Source organism: Callithrix jacchus, chromosome 13 (genome assembly GCF_049354715.1).
Source record: "Callithrix jacchus isolate 240 chromosome 13, calJac240_pri, whole genome shotgun sequence".
NCBI lineage: Eukaryota > Metazoa > Chordata > Mammalia > Primates > Cebidae > Callithrix > Callithrix jacchus.
In genome coordinates, this window is record NC_133514.1 from 98,016,594 (window position 1) to 98,032,626 (window position 16,033).

At 36.7% G+C, this 16,033-nt stretch overlaps 1 protein-coding gene across 12 annotated transcripts in view; it reads left to right on the forward strand.

Moving 5' to 3' along the window:
- The window catches only part of RAB27B (RAB27B, member RAS oncogene family), a 308,125-nt gene that overhangs the window by 246,946 nt on the left and 45,146 nt on the right, over window positions 1-16,033 (forward strand). The window contains exon 1 of one of the 12 annotated variants that reach the window (XM_054244229.2): window positions 7,465-8,645. The exons of the other annotated variants lie outside the window; for them this stretch is intronic. Coding sequence (XP_054100204.2) covers window positions 8,524-8,645 — 122 coding nt within the window. The 5' untranslated portion in view covers window positions 7,465-8,523. Of the gene's footprint in view, window positions 1-7,464; window positions 8,646-16,033 lie in introns of those variants that run through there. 12 annotated transcript variants of the gene reach the window in all.

The window sequence follows — 16,033 nt, forward strand, 5'->3', positions numbered from 1 at the left end:
TAAAATAGAGAGTTACATGAGCACATAATTTTAATGTAACTTGATAAGGTTTCAGTTAGTGGTTTGAAGGCAATATTATGGTGATAAAGAGGAAGATAAGTTTAAGGAGGTTAAAACTGTAGCGAGATCAGTGAGGAGTGGGAAATAAAAAAGGTCTGAAATTGTCAAATTGGAGAAGAGAAGTTACATTAATATTAAAAAAATAATTAGCAAGAGGGGCATTAACCAGACATTGGGGGAAAGGAGAAATTATTATAAAGTCTAAATTTTTGGCTTACTAAGGTAATAGATGGATAAATAATGATCCCCAAAATTGAAATTAGGCATAGAAAATGTAAGGAAGTTTAGGGGAGGAAGAATTGCTGCATTTGAGGTACCTGTAGTTATTCAATTGCATATGCTCAAGAAAATGACTCTTGAAATGTAGACCTCTCAGGAGAGGTCAGGCTGGTGATAATGATTGGGAAGTACTGGCATGCAGGTGATCTCCAAAAGCTGGAAACAATAATTCCCTGCAAACTGACACAAGAACAGAAAACCAAACACCACACGTGCTCATCATAAGTGGGATTTGAACAATGAGAACACATGGGCACAGGGAGGGAAACATCATACACTGGGCCTGTCAGGGGGTGGGGGGATAGGGGAGGGAGAGCATTAGGAGAAATACCTAAGTAGATGATGGGGTGATGGATGCAGCAAACCACCATGGCACATGTATATCTGTGTAACAAACCTGCACGTTCTGCACATGTACCCCAGAACTTAAAGTATAAATAATAATGATAATGATAATCCATTAAGAAAAATCTACAAGACCAAATGCTATCTTTCAAGGCGGTCCTGGAAAGAAAGAGGAGGAGTAGCCATAAGAGAGGACTAATAATTTTCTTTGTTTTCTGCAAGTACTACTACTCTGCTTTGGCTAATGAAGACATTTAAGTTCTGGAAGGACTTAAGGTTATGTATAATTATATATATGTATGTGTGTGTGTGTGTGTGTGTGTGTGTGTGTGTATACACACACATGTAGGTATGTATTATTAAAATCATTGTAGTTGTTGTTAAATTGAATGAACATAATAAATATGCCTGTAGCTTCTATGGAGCAATCACCAAGTACTGTTTCCTTTACATTTAATTCTTTTCACCTATGTTCTCTCCCAACCCAGCCTGTGAAAAATACAAACCATGTCTCAATTAGAAAATGTTCTAATGCTAGAGAATGGGAACCCAATGGACACCTTAAGTGGTTGAATCAAATGATTCTGGCTCATTAATATCATGCTCTAATAAATGGTGCCCAGCCAATGTTAATTTAAGTGCAAATTAACTTCCATTCTCTTTATTTTACTTAATAGCTTGGTTCTATCTCTGCTGTGACTAAATTGATGACACTTTTATCCTCGAGACCTACTTACCAAAGCATAACAAAATATATCTTGTGTTCTAAAAAATTAAATAATAATTGTCTAGTAATGATTATTTGTGTAGATTCCAATAATATAAAAATATTGTCAAGAAATCGACTTGAAAAACATGTCAAAGGATTTACCAAATTTAGGAAGAGTTATCTTGTCTCTTCTTCCTCTTCTTCTCTACCCCCATCTTCATCTCCATGTTGATACTTTTTTCCAGTTCACTGTTTTAAAAAGTTTGGGGAATATTCTATTACACTTATAAAAATTCTTTAAACCACCATCTGGCTGCTTCACACTCTCCATCACAAATCTTTCTGACTATTAAATAATTAGCATGAGAGCACATTGCATGCCTACTTGTTCAATTGAGATGTTCTCTGTGTTCCTTCTGGATTTCAGGTGTATAACACTTTGTAATGGATGCATCATTTGAGACATCTAGTTCTGAACAAATATATTTTTCATAAACGCTCCTTATAATACACCAATATCCCAGATATTTGTGTTCTGGTGATCATAGATGGAGAACATTTAAATAACTCATGTATGAGTTAGACACATAATCCATACCTACAAATATTCCAAGCAAGATTTCTGATTGCACTCTTGTGGACTTTAATCCTTTTGGTATTTTTGTTCCTTAAGCATTTGGCTACTTATGGTATTTACTAACTTAGTATCCAACTGCGAATCTTTTGTACTATCCTCTTCTGCAAATTGATCAACATTTCACATTCTTTTGGGAAATATCAATGTGTTTTTTTTCTTGTGTTTTGATTGTAAGTAAGCTAACATTGTAGGGACAAATCTCTTGTTTTGTAAAGAGTATATGGACTTATACAAGACATATACTCTTTATGTCTTGTATAAGTCCATATACTCTTTACAAAACAAGAGTATATACTCTTTACAAAACAAGGGAAAAAAGACACAAGTATTGCTGGAAAAAAGTCCTCCTACCACTTATGATGAACATTTGTGAATCATTTTAAATGATGACTATTTGACATGGTTATCCAGGGTGAAAATGTGCATTGATGTTAAACCCGTGACTAAAGACTGACAATAAGCTTCCTCATTTTCGGCTTTGAACTATTATCACCAAAAGCATACACTCGTTGAATTATAACAGTGTTCAAGTCTAGGCTATTTGTGTAAGAAATTTAAAAGCTTAGTAATTTTGATTTTAATGGGAACAGTTTTGCAAATTTCATTTTTTCTTACTACTGCTTTCTCTTTGGAATACGTTTTTACATACAACTTGTTAAGATTTCAGGACCTTGGTGCAGTAAATATGCACAGCATGAAAAAGATGAAAGAGACTTAAAGTAAACAACATTCTCCCATTGTAGCCATAATCTTTCTGAGTCTAGTTTTAGGTAACACAATCACCAAAATCAGCCCAAGGAATTGTTTCAAGGCAAAACTGAACTAGATGATACAGACAACAGTTAGGTATTGTCCAAACCACAGGGTCCCAAGAAATATAAAGGCAGAAAAGTAAAGCTTTCTTATCTACTAAGGCCCTATTTCCTTGGCCTGATGTACTATCTAGCACCCTCAAATGCTGAGAGTTACCTCAAATCCAACACTAATTAAGAAAAAGTCTAAGAAGTAGACTAATGGTGAATATCTTTTTGCTTTTTTAGCAGCAAATATTGCTTAAGTACTCCGACTTTAAAATTGCCCTATATACATGGATCAGAAATGAATTGATACTAGAATTACAAGAGTGAATATTTTTATGAAATTTATTCCAGGGATGAGTTTCATACATAGGTCAATAACATTCTTAATATTAGTTGCTTTTGTCATGAAACTTTATTAAGGATGACACAAAAGATGCTCTTTTGCAGACTTTGTGAAGAAGTAATGTATCTTCAACTTCTCCTACTTAATTGGAAATGATGAAGTTTTTTATAAGGCCAGACATTGTCTATGGCTCCTAAAATCCTGTCTGGGCAAATAATGCTATTAGTTGTCTTTTTTATCATGAGGGTAAGATTGTCTTCTTGAGTATTTATCATATTAATTGAGGGTAAAGTACTTTCCTTTTGGTATAAATTACGGGTGAAATTAATCTTTCTTAGAACTTTATTTTGGAGCCCACTTTTCTCTCTCTTGATACTTTTCTGCAGTGCTTAATGCCATTTTACAGCCCCCAAGCTAGGAAATCAATGATGTGTTGGCCAGTCTTTCTGATAAATTAATTTCTGTTAAAGTAGTTATGGCTAAAAACAACTATAAATTACTGTTCCCAGTAAATACATTTGCTTGTTTACATGTAACAAAAATCCAAAGTTATGCCTAATGTTAGAAGCTCCAGGCTTAAAAATAGAGTAGTGAAGGAAGAATTTGGGGCAAAAAATAACTTTATCAGTAAAATGTAGGGTGACCCATGTGGATGGCAATGCTATGGCCTGGAATTTCTGGAGCAGCTACTGCTTTAAATCTTCCATTACACTGGCAGATTCAGGGTTTAATAAATGTTTGGATCTATAGTTCTGAAAATATGGTCACTATCCTCTCTTGTCTTTTGTCTTCCTCCTGTAGAGTTTCTAAGTCTGTCCTCAGGATGGGAATTGGCCTTTTCATAGAATCTGAGGCCTATTCACCAATGCTGTCAACAACACTTGACTGAGTATCTTTTACAATAAATTCTCAGTTTCCCACCTGTTTGGTGGATATTTAAACTAACAGATGGCTGGCTGGGCACAGTGGCTCGTGCCTGTAATCCCAGCACTGTGGGAGGCTGAGGCAGGTGGATCATGAGGTCAGGAGTTCAAGACCAGCCTGGCCAAGTTGGTGAAACTCTGTCTCTACTAAAAATACAAAAATTAGCCAGGTGTGGCGGTGTGCACTTATAATCCCAGCTATTCAGGAGGGTGAAGCAGGAGAATTGCTTGAACCTCGGAGGCAGAGGTTGCAGTGAGTTGAGATTGCACCATAGCACTCCAGTTCTGGATGACAGAGCAAGACTCCATCTTGGAAAAAAAAAAAAAAGTACAGATAGCTTTCCCCATCTATGGGTTCCTTATCCATAGATTTAGCCAACGACAGATCAAGAATGTTTGGGGAAAAATGGTTGCATCTGTCCTAAATATGTACAGACTTCTTTTTCTTGTCATTATTCCCTAAACAATAGAGTATAACAACTATTTACATGGCATTTACACTACATTAGGTGTAAGTAATCTACAAATGACTTAAAATATTTAGCAGGATATTATATGCCAATACTGTGCCATTTTATACAAGATATGAGCACCTGTGTATTTTGCTATCCACCAGGGGCTCCTCAAACCAACCCCCATGAACACTGAGAAACAATATGCAAGTAGATTCAGCTGGTGAACTGGCAGATGCTTTGGTAATTCTGCAGACTAAAGTAGTAGTAACTGGTTAACCAGCCTAAGCATTTTTCCATCAAGAATGATGACATTATTTTCTAAGTCAGCTACTAGAATAAGAGGTGGGCTTATAAATAACAGTAGGTTTGGCAAACAGGTCCACAGTTGCAAACTAAATGGCCAACCTCAAAGATAGATGACAGCAAAAGATCTTTTGGTTGATTGCACCCTAATAATTTTAGAGTAATCATTAATGCCATATTCCTTCCTGAGTCATTACTTTCAAAAATAAGATACCAATATACTATTCAGTATCCTCCAGCCTAGAAAAATAGACTCATTACATAGAATAAAATGGATCACAATTAGGGATTTAGACAATTCACAGGGCTCAAGGACAACAGCCTGACTCCTTAAAAACATATCTTATTAAACTAAGCTAAACGGTGCCCAGTATTTGCCACATAAACATGTGTATGTGACTGTGAAGGAACAAGTTAGGTCAAATGTCTAATGGCAGAAGACTGCTATGTGAGAAATAGCTCTAAATTAAACTAATTAGTTCATCACAGGGAAGTTTAGTCCTGGTTTTCTATCTGTACTTGACTTATCTCTAAACAATAATTTCAAGTCAGAGAAATTTAGAAAATAAATGTGGAATTGGTTGTTCCACTTGTTTGTAAGAAAAGATATGTAAACAATTTCTTGCTCGTTCTAGTCCAAGGAAAGCCTAGATCAGATAATTATTGATATTCTTAGAATTTATGGGGTTTTCTTTACAGAACTGTAGAGGACTTAATCAACTGCACTGAAATAGCTTCTAGTCTTACTTCAAGGGAATATGGTTTTTGAACTATTTCTCAGAAATGATTTTTGTAAATATTTATTTGTGAAAGAAAATCTGTTTTAATATATCAAGTAATTTTAAGCATAACTAGGTTTATCAGGACATTCTCAAACCCATCAAAGTTCAGAAGATAATATCAAGAAAGATAAACAATATAACCTTATATATTAATAGGATCGATAGAAATGTTTTTCCTATGGGTCAAAGCAGCAATCAAAACTTTGACTAAAATAAATTTTAAGACACATCTTGCTGTTAAGTCTAATCTATGTACTCTCAAGAACAAAATGCTTATTTAAAAACAGTCTGCAGGCTGCTGCAACTAATTTTATCCTAGGCCTGCTAGTTTCAGACAAAAGTATTTGTTGCAAGTATCTTGAATTTATGCATTAATATTATTTTTTAATGAACAGGCAACATAAACTCCCGTAAAGTAAGTAGCTGTCTTTCAAATTCATTTGTACCATTGTCATGGATATTCTGTCAGCAAAGAACATAGAATTTGTAGTAAAAATGTCTCTGATTGTTCAAGGTCAGGAATGCAATACAATAAATTAATGCCCTGTACAGCTGATACTTGTTAAAGCTTTGTGGTAACAACATACCTATAAGTTTTGATTTTCAATAAAACTCTGGGTTTTTTTTTTTGTTGTTGTTGTTGTTGTTTTTAGCAGTGCTAGCTTATTCTATATCAAGAAGATTCTTCTTTCTGGCTCACTGTAAAGAGAATTTACACTTGAAGAGTCATTTTTAAAAGTGTCAGGAATGTATCTGCACTCATCTCTACTGCTTCCTCTCCTGATTCTCCAGGGACTAAAGGTGATATTAAATACATTGAACAACTAGCATGACACCTGCCGATCAATCAAAATAAACCACACTGGTGTGTTCTGGCTGAGCCAAGGGACTGATGTCAACCTATTATAAAAGATAGCAGAGCCAACTGGCCTATTTGGAAATCAGACTCATTCTAACTTTCAAGTCAATCTACTTGATTCTAACACTTCCATGTATCATAACAACATGACGATCATTTCTATTCTTCTGAAATGGAAAATGTTCATATCAAGTCTTTTCTGAAATGTTTCTTCAAATTCTATAAAATTTGGCCAAATAACGAGTTCAACACATTTAATGTTAAAAATCATGAATATTGGGGCAATGGTCCCTCCTACACTGTAATCTGTATGTTGGTTGCCCATCCAAACAGGTTTAGGACCACAGTCCAAACAAAGGACAGGGAGGAAAAGAGCCACAGGAGAAGAAAAGCCATCCCATAACCGTGAGATGGCTACCGGGACGAGGGGAGGAGTGTCATATTAATCAGGGTGGAGGCTGAGATAATTGAGGGTGCCACTTCAAGAAGTGAACCAAGTCCAGGAATAAAACACAGTGTATAAATATGGTTTATCTATATATCAATATCTTCTGAGGGATGTAACTGTGGGAAGAGACAGTGAATTAGCTAACCACCCTGACAAATGATTATGACTTAAAATTTCTAAGGAGGTCTGTGGTGCAAACAATCCTAATAATTTTCTACCTAATGAAAGATCGATGAGGGTTAAAATTGAAGACAATCCCAGTACAGAAAGAAAATTTACTGAATTTTCACTCCATGAGCTGATGTAGTTTTAATTTAGAGCTACTTTTTTTTTTTTTTTTTTTTTTTTTTTGAGACAGAGTCTTGCTCTGTCACCTGCTGAAGTGCAGTGGCATAATCTTGGCTCACGGCAACTTCCACCTCCCAGGTTTACATGATTCTCCTGCCTCAGCCTCCCAATAGCTGGGATTACAGGTATGCACCACCAAGTCTGGCTAATTTTTGTATTTTTAGTAGAAATGGGGTTTCACCATGTTGGCCAGGCTAGTCTCAAACTCCTGACCTCAAATGATCTGCACACCTCGGCCTCCCAAAGTGCTGGGTTGCACCTGTGCTACTTCCTAAATAATAGATCCTTGAGATACTCAGCATCTACTATGTTGCAGCATCCTAAATAAATGCACTGATCTGCTGCTTTTGTCCTACAAATTTCACATACGTATTTCCCAGCCTGCCTTTCTCCCAGTTTTCACTAGTTGGGTGTCTTTATACGGGTGTTGCTGTGAAAATGGAGGTGTGGGGAGGGAGCTGGCTCTTTCAGGTTTAGTAGTTTTTCATCATCAACACTAGAAATATGACATCAGGTTTCCTTTAGAATCTGTTGTCTCAAGTTTTAGTAATAATTTGGCCAAAGCTCCTTATGTATTAGGGTACTTTTCTCTGAGATGTATTAGCATCACAGTGCCCACATACCTGGCCTGATGTATTTGTCTAAGTGTAGGGTAAAAAATCTATTTAGGGCCTGGTGCAGTGGCTCACACCTGTAATCCCAGCACTTTGGGAGGCCAAAAGGTGGGCAGATCACGTAATGTCGGGAGTTTGAGACCAGCCTGGCCAACATGGTAAAACCTCGTCTCTACTAATAATACAAAAATTATCTGGGTGTGGTGGCTAATGACTGTAATCCCAGCTACTCAGGGGACTGAGGCAGGAGAATTGCTTGAACACAGGAGGTGGAGGTTGTAGTGAGCCAAGATCATGCCATTGCACTCCAGCCTGGGCAACAAGGGAGACTCCATCTCAAAAAGAAAAAAAAAAAATCTATTTAGGAAGAAAACAAGTCCCTTTGGATACCTCTAGCTAAGCAATAATAAATATAATAAAAAGGTCATTGCAATAGAAAAAAAGAAAATTGTGACATAAGTTAATGCTGTCTCCTTTTCAGCCTCACGTTGTTTTTCCTAGTCTGTTCCCAGGGCCCTGAGTTGCTGGTTGGACCCCTTAATTGCCCCCTGGAATATGCTTGTCTTGTCTCTGCTCTAGCTTTTTGGATATGTTTTCTTTTATTTTTTATTTTTTGAGATGGAGTCTTGCTCTGTCACCCAGGCTGGAGTGCAGTGGTGCGATCTTCCCTTACTGCAACGTCTGCCTCCCGGGTTCAAGCGGTTCTTCTGCCTCAGCCTCCCAAGTAGCTGGGACAACAGGTACATGCCACCTTGTTTTTTGTATTTTTAGTATAGATGGGGTTTCACCATGATAGCAAGGATGGTCTCAATCTCCTAACCTCATGATCCACCCACCTCGGCTTCCCAAAGTGCTGGGATTACAGGCATGAGACACCGTGCCCAACCATCTTTTGAATATTTCTACAAGGCTATCCAAGTGTAATTGTCACTAGTTCCATTCCCACAGAACCCTCCTTTCTACTTATTAACCTACCATTCTAATTGTTGTAAATATGCTAATTGGCCAAAATATAACAATATTAATTTTGGAATAATATACTATCAATCCTTGTGATTCGCTAATCATGTATTTGCAAATCTAATTACTTAATAACATTCATTTGTAACCCCAGAATCAATACCATGGTGCTTTTTTAGTCATTTGCAGGTATATGAAGAGTGGTAAAAATTTGAGTCATCCAACTTGCGTATTCAGCTGAGGTCAAACAAGTTGATGCTGTACATTCTTGTTTAAGCTCTCCTATTGTAAGCAAGTATCCTTTTCACGATTTATTAATGCCATGTTTTTTCACATTTTTGTTCTTTTGAGTGGCGGTTTCTCTGTTTAAAATGTCCCCCATGTGCAGTGCTTAGATGCTGTCTAGTGTTCCTAAGGGCAAGTAGGCTGTATGTGCCTTAGGGAGAAAATACATAATGAGTTTCGTTCAGGCATGAGTTATAGTGCTGTTGACCATGAGTTCAGTGTTAGTGAATCAACTTTATACTATCTTATATATTATATATTACCTTATATATTATATATAAGGTATCTTTAAACAAAAGCACACAGAAAACAAGGTTATGTTTTGCTCAGTGGATGAAAATACTGTGGCTAGAGGCTCGCAGGAGCCTAATCCCACTTCCTCTAATAGCACTGGCTTGGTATTTGCTAATTCAGTGTTTGTAGTGACATTATAGAATGAACATATAACTCCTGTGAATAACAACAATGGACTCTATCTTCTCCCATGAAATAATTTGCTATCATTTAGGAATAGAAATAAAATGCAGTCAAGTACGTAAAAGAACAATAAAAACCAAGCAAGAACCAAGCCATGTAGTCTAGAAGTAGACAGAGGTAAACAGAGTAGTTGAACCAGAGAACCTTTGATACGTACCATATTTGAGCAAAAAACTGAACTCTGAGCTTCTAGGCAATAGAGGCAAAAAAAAAAAAAAAGAAGGCAATAAATACTATAGTTTTTCTTATAAGGCTAAAGCAAATGTTTCAGCTTCTTGGGAGAGATACTTTTTTTTTTTCTATCAGTAAATTCTAAGAGTAACTATGGCACAAAGCACATAATGGCAATGGGATTTCTAATTATAGTTTTATAAATAAAGTAGAAATGAACTTCACATGACTAGTTGTTTTGTTTGTGTGTTTTGAGACAGAGTCTCCCTCTGTCACCTGGGCTCGAGTGTAGTGGCATGATCTTGGCTCACTGCAACCTCCACCTCCCAGGTTCAAGTGATTCTCCTGCCTCAGCCTCCCGAGTACCTGGGATTACAGGTGCTCACCACCACGCATGGCTGATTTTTGTATTTTTACTAGAGACAGGTTTCACCAGCATGTTGGCCAGGCTGGTCTTGAACTCCTGGCCTCAAGTAGTCTGCTGGCTTCAACCTCCCAAAATGCTGGAATTACAGACTTGAGTCACCATGCCGGGCTATGACTGCTTTTGAAATTGACAGTGATAAACCTCAAGGCCCTGATGCTATTTTTGTTGCTCTATGAAGGCATTCCTACAGGGATCTGAAGTTCTAAATATTTCTGGAGCTCTGACATAAAATGCATTTCTATTGTATATGTGAAATTATCATAATTATGGAAATACCCAGTTCTCTGGTAAACTGAAAGGGGAGTTATGTTTGAGTCAGGCTATGTTGTTACCTCTAAAACCACTGTAAAAAGAAGACATCTGCATTTGCCTATGAATTGAAGAGTCAACATAGGGCAGCCCAGAATAATGAGAATAGTCTCCAACCCATAATAGACTACACCAATTAGAAATATGATGTTAATGAGAAATATTGTGTTAATTATGAGGTTAGATGTATCTGAAACTCCCTCCATCAAGTCCTTGACTCTTTCGAATATCTGTGCTCATTTTAATTTGTTAATTTATCCTACTACTCATGCTGAGAATTTTCTGATATTATGTGGAGAAAGATACAAAATGTACATTTAAATAGTAAAAGAATGTTCAGAACAAAACAAGACTGAATAAAAACTTATCAACTCATTTAAACTTCCCCATATATTTTACATATATTTTATGGATTGGCTGTTGATGCCCAAATTTTTGAGCTTAATTTGTCCTGATTTTCCAAACATGGTTATTCACACATTTGGGACTTGTTAAAAAAAAACATTCAACCATCAGCCAGATTAAATTTAAAGGAGTTTAATTGAGCAATGAACAATTCACGAATCCCTTAGGCCCCAGAATCACAGCAGATTTAGACACTCCAGTGCAGCCACATGGTGGAAGAGAATTTATGGACAGCAAAAGGAAAGTGATGTTCAGAAAACAGAAGTAAGACACAGCAGCAACTGGATGGTTACAAGCTCTGCGTTTGCCTTATTTGAACACGATTAAACTGCTGGCTACATTTGATTGGCCAAGCTCAGTGACTGGCACTGGTGTCGGCCATGGTCAGTTTACACCTTCACTTGCCTAGTTCACGATGTACAGAAAAACCTTTAGGCTGAACATAAATATGCAAGAAGGCAGTTTTAGGCCAAGCTTGATTTAACAGACTCTTTAGGAATACATATTCTGGAAGAACAAATTTATACAAATAAATGTTTATGGCTATCTCATAACTGCATTATCAGCAATTTTTGTACTATCGAGATTTTTATGTTAGGTCTCAGTCCTTTATATCATTAAAATATTAAATAGAAAAAATCATGGAATTTATTCATAAATAGATGTACGTCTGTTTCCCCAGACGATAGGTAAAGAACCATTTGGGTAAGAATGGGCTGCTGATCTGCAAGGGGAAAAACGAGCTTCAGAAAACTGAGGGGAAAGTCATTTAAAAACCATCATAGTTTATAAAAGATATAAACTATTCAGTTCCTTTACTTTTTAATATTTAGAAGAATAAACAAAAATTTGATTCAATTAAATGTAACAAATACAATTAAATGGAGATGCAATTTGATTTATTGTAAATAACATGATTTTAATGCAGATTAACTGTAGGCAGTACCCTACCAGAATGTAATGCATTCTGGAAAATATCTACTGAATCAAATGTGTTAAGACATAAAAAAATGTTATGGTATGATTGGAAGAGGGGATAGGAAGGATGTCTGTTCCAGGGAGCTATACGTAATGTCAACTCTTTAATTACTTGCTGTTTTTTGTTTTGTTTGGTTTTGGTTTTGAGATGAAGTCTCACTCTGTTGCCCAGGCTAGAGTGCAATGGTATGATCTCTGCTTGCTGCAACCTCTGCCTCCCAGATTCAAGCGATTCTCCTGCTTCAGCCTCCCTAGTAGCTGGGATTACAGGTGTGTGCCACTGCACCTGGCTACTGTTTTGTATTTTTAGTAGAGATGGGGTTTCACCATGTTGGCCAGGCTGGTCTTGAACTCCTGACCTTAGGTGATTCGACTGCCTTGGCCTCCCAAAGTGCTAGGATTACAGGGTTGAGCCACCATGCCTGGTCACTTGCTGCTTTTAGACATAATCTTTGATGGCATAGATCTAATATTTTATACTTATACTTTTATTTTGTTCTTTCAAAAAAAAAATCATTCACTTTGATTAGAAATAAATAAGAAATACAGTATTCAGATAATGGCTCAAACACTGCAATACAAAGATGGCGATGGGGACAAATGGAGCCATTGCTCGGCCAGCAACACCTATGGGATTTCATTTTAGATGTTGAGTCCTGAGTTGATTTTTTAAAAGCCTGGGTTTGGCATTGTAATGCTGCTAGCTCAGAAACATCGATGTGTAATAGGAGAAAATGTATGGGGAATTCAGCACTTGCCCAAACCTCCATGTGCCCAGCCTTGGTACACTCAGGCTAGAGAGATCTGTGAAGGGCTGTTCCATTGCCTGATGACTAATCCCACCCCAACGTTGGTTGGAGATCCTGCCACATATCCACGGAGGCTGTGAATCTCTTTCCAATGAGATGCTAGCTTTTAGTCAACTGTTTTAAAAATTATTAACTTTGACGGCTCTTGAAAGATTAGTTTTCTATCGCCATGCCCAAATCTTTCCTCCCACTCTGCACCTGCACCTGCACCCAAAGAAGGTAAATCAGCCAGGTACGGTGGCTCAGTAATTCCAGTAATTTGGGAAACCGAGGGGATACATATCGCTTGAGGCCAGGAGTTCAATAGCAGCCTGGCCAACATGGTGAAACTCCTGTCTCTACTAAAAAATACAAAAATTCACCAAGTGTAGTGGCATGTGCCTGTAATTCCAGCGACTTGGGAGGCTGAGGTGGGAGAATCTCTTGAACCCAGGAGGTAGAGGTTGCAGTGAGCTGAGATAGTGCCACTGCACTCCAGCCTGGGTAACAGAGCCAAACTCCATCTCAAAGAAAACAAACAAAAAGAAAGTAAATCAGTAGGGAATGTATAGGAATTATATGACAAAATAGACTTTAGAAGAAACCTTTTTAAAACCATTTACAAAAGGAAACTGAATAGACCTCTGACATATTCTTGTCTCCAATAAGCTACGAAAATAGTACTGGTTTGATCACTTAAATGACATCCTGCTATTCTCTGGTAAATATTTACTCATACCTTTAAAGGAAAAAATTAGCTAAAGGTAAGCTTGAGTTAGAAACTTAACCTAACCTAATCCTTTGTAATTCGGCAAAATTCCTCTTCACACATAAACCAACAGCCATGTTTTGTGTTAAGGCCCCCAACTCCGAAGGACAATTAGCCAACTCCTGGATCATCTCATGTTATACCCTGTCCAAAAATAAATGAACTGGGGATCGGCACATTCTACAAATACCTTCCTGTCTAAAAAAAACATTTAAAAGAGTTTGTCTAAAAAACAGACTCCCCATTTTATTCTAAAAGTAATTACAATTGCATATATGTAATTTCCAAACAAGTTTCCTGGAACACAATCACAAGCATTGCACAAAGTAAAGTATACCTGTAGATTTATTTAAAAGCAAACAGAATGTATATATACACACATGTATATTTATTATATATACATATGCATTATGGATAATAAAATATATATACATATATATTTAAAAGCAAACATACATGTATGTGTGTGTGTGTGTGTGTGTGTGTGTGTATATATATATATATATATTTTTTTTTTTTTTTCCTTGAGACAGAGTCTCACTCTGTCACCCAGGCTGGAGTACAATGGTGCAATCTCGGCTCACTGCAACCTCTGGCTCCCAATCTCCCAGGTTCAAGCAATTCTCTCAGCCTCCTGGGTAGCTGGGACCATAGGTGCAAGCCATCATGCCCAACTATTTTTAGTAGTTTTAGTAGAGGTGTGGTTTCACCATGTTGGTTAGGCTGGTCTGGAACTCCTGTATTAAGTGATCTGCCCATCTTGGCCTACCAAAGTGCTGGGATAACAGGGCGTGAGCCACTGTGCCTGGCCTCAGAATATAGTCTTTTTTTTTAGCCAGTATGTCATGTTTCATAGCTCAGTGACTGATGTTGGCAAAATATATGAAGGGGCTTATTCAGTGCTTTTAGTTTTTGCATTGATATTCATGTCTAAAGACCAATTTTTTGACTCTTTAGAAATACATATTCCGGAAGAGAGTGTTGTATTTTCTTGTGTTGTATTTAAAAGCAAAAGGCTGTGGATTTTGACAGAACTTCAAACTTCAGGCCTGCTACTCATTAGTCGTGTGGTCTTGGGCAAATTACTTACCCATTCTGAGTTTTAGCCTTTTCATTTGCAAAACCTCTGAGGATTATTTTGAAGATTCAATTAACTAATCTATGAAAGTGCAATGCAACAGGAGGTTGCTAATATTAATTTGAGTGATAGTCTGGCAACTCAACAAGTGCCTGTTAATATTCTATATACATCTAACTACAGTGAGAAATTCAGAGTGGAATAGAATAAAATGTTTGGGCAAACTTCTCTTGGTTTGGTTTGCTAAGTGTATCACATGTATTATTAAGTTTGTTTCCTTATATTGATTTTTAGCTCCTGTTAGTAATTACTTATTTTTCAACTTTATAATAGTGTTTGTTTTAAAAATATGTAATATGCTTATGTGATTCAAAATTCAAAAGGCACCAAAGAATACAGTAAAACAGTCTTTTTCCTTCTTGTCTCCTGCTGTAGTTCATCTACACAGAAGCAAACCTGCAAAATCTATCTTATGCATTTAAAAACAATTTGATGCACATATAATTTTTACCCTTTTTTGCACAAAAATTAGCATACCATTTAGGGTTGCAAATAAAATATGGAGCATGAGTTAAATGAGCAGCATTTGAGACATATTTACACTAAAAAATTAATTGGTGTCTCATCTGAAATTCAAATTTAACTGGGTGTCCTGAATTTTATTGGCTAAACCTGGCATGAGTAAATTATTATTCACCCTATTCTGCATCTCATTTGTCTGCTTTTTTCCCCCTTTTTTTTCTGCATTGGAATCACTTAAAACTGTTTTAAAACTCTCCATGCCCAAGCAGCACACACCAGACCAATTTCATCAGAATCTCCAAGGATTGTACTTTGTTTTTTCTCTGTGTTTGAGGAATCACTTACACAAAAAAACACCCATTTTAAATGTACAATTCAATGAGTGCAATGACAAATCTATACACCTGTTTTTACTTAATAATATATTTTGGTGATCACCCAAAAATCAGTTCTTAAGTTGTAAACCCTTTAGAGCAAGCCTTATATTTTATGCTACTTCTCTTCATAGGACTTGAGCATTCTGTGTTTCAGATAAATACAGGTTGACTAACAACAGAGTTCTTTATTGCAGTCATTGTTTAGGTTTAATGCACAAAATGAGAAATGCTATTAATGAGTGTTTGCAGTTGCAACACTTATTACAAAGAAATGCAAAGGTTGCAAAGAAATGGTTGCAGACAGTACTAAGTACCAAGAGATCATTTCCACCTTCTCAAGATCTGGTTAAGTGGCAATCCAGGTGCCTCAAATATACGGGATGACCTTACAAATTCCTACTTACACAGGAGGATCTGAGGTCCAGGTTAAAGAAATAGTTTAAGCCACATAGTTAATATTAAGAGGAGCTAGGATTCAAACCACATGTTTAACCCAAAATTCTTAGTAAGGATCCTTTTCAAGATGGCATAATTTAAAGATTTCATCTTTCTTCATGCTGTTTATAATTTGGAAAATGATTC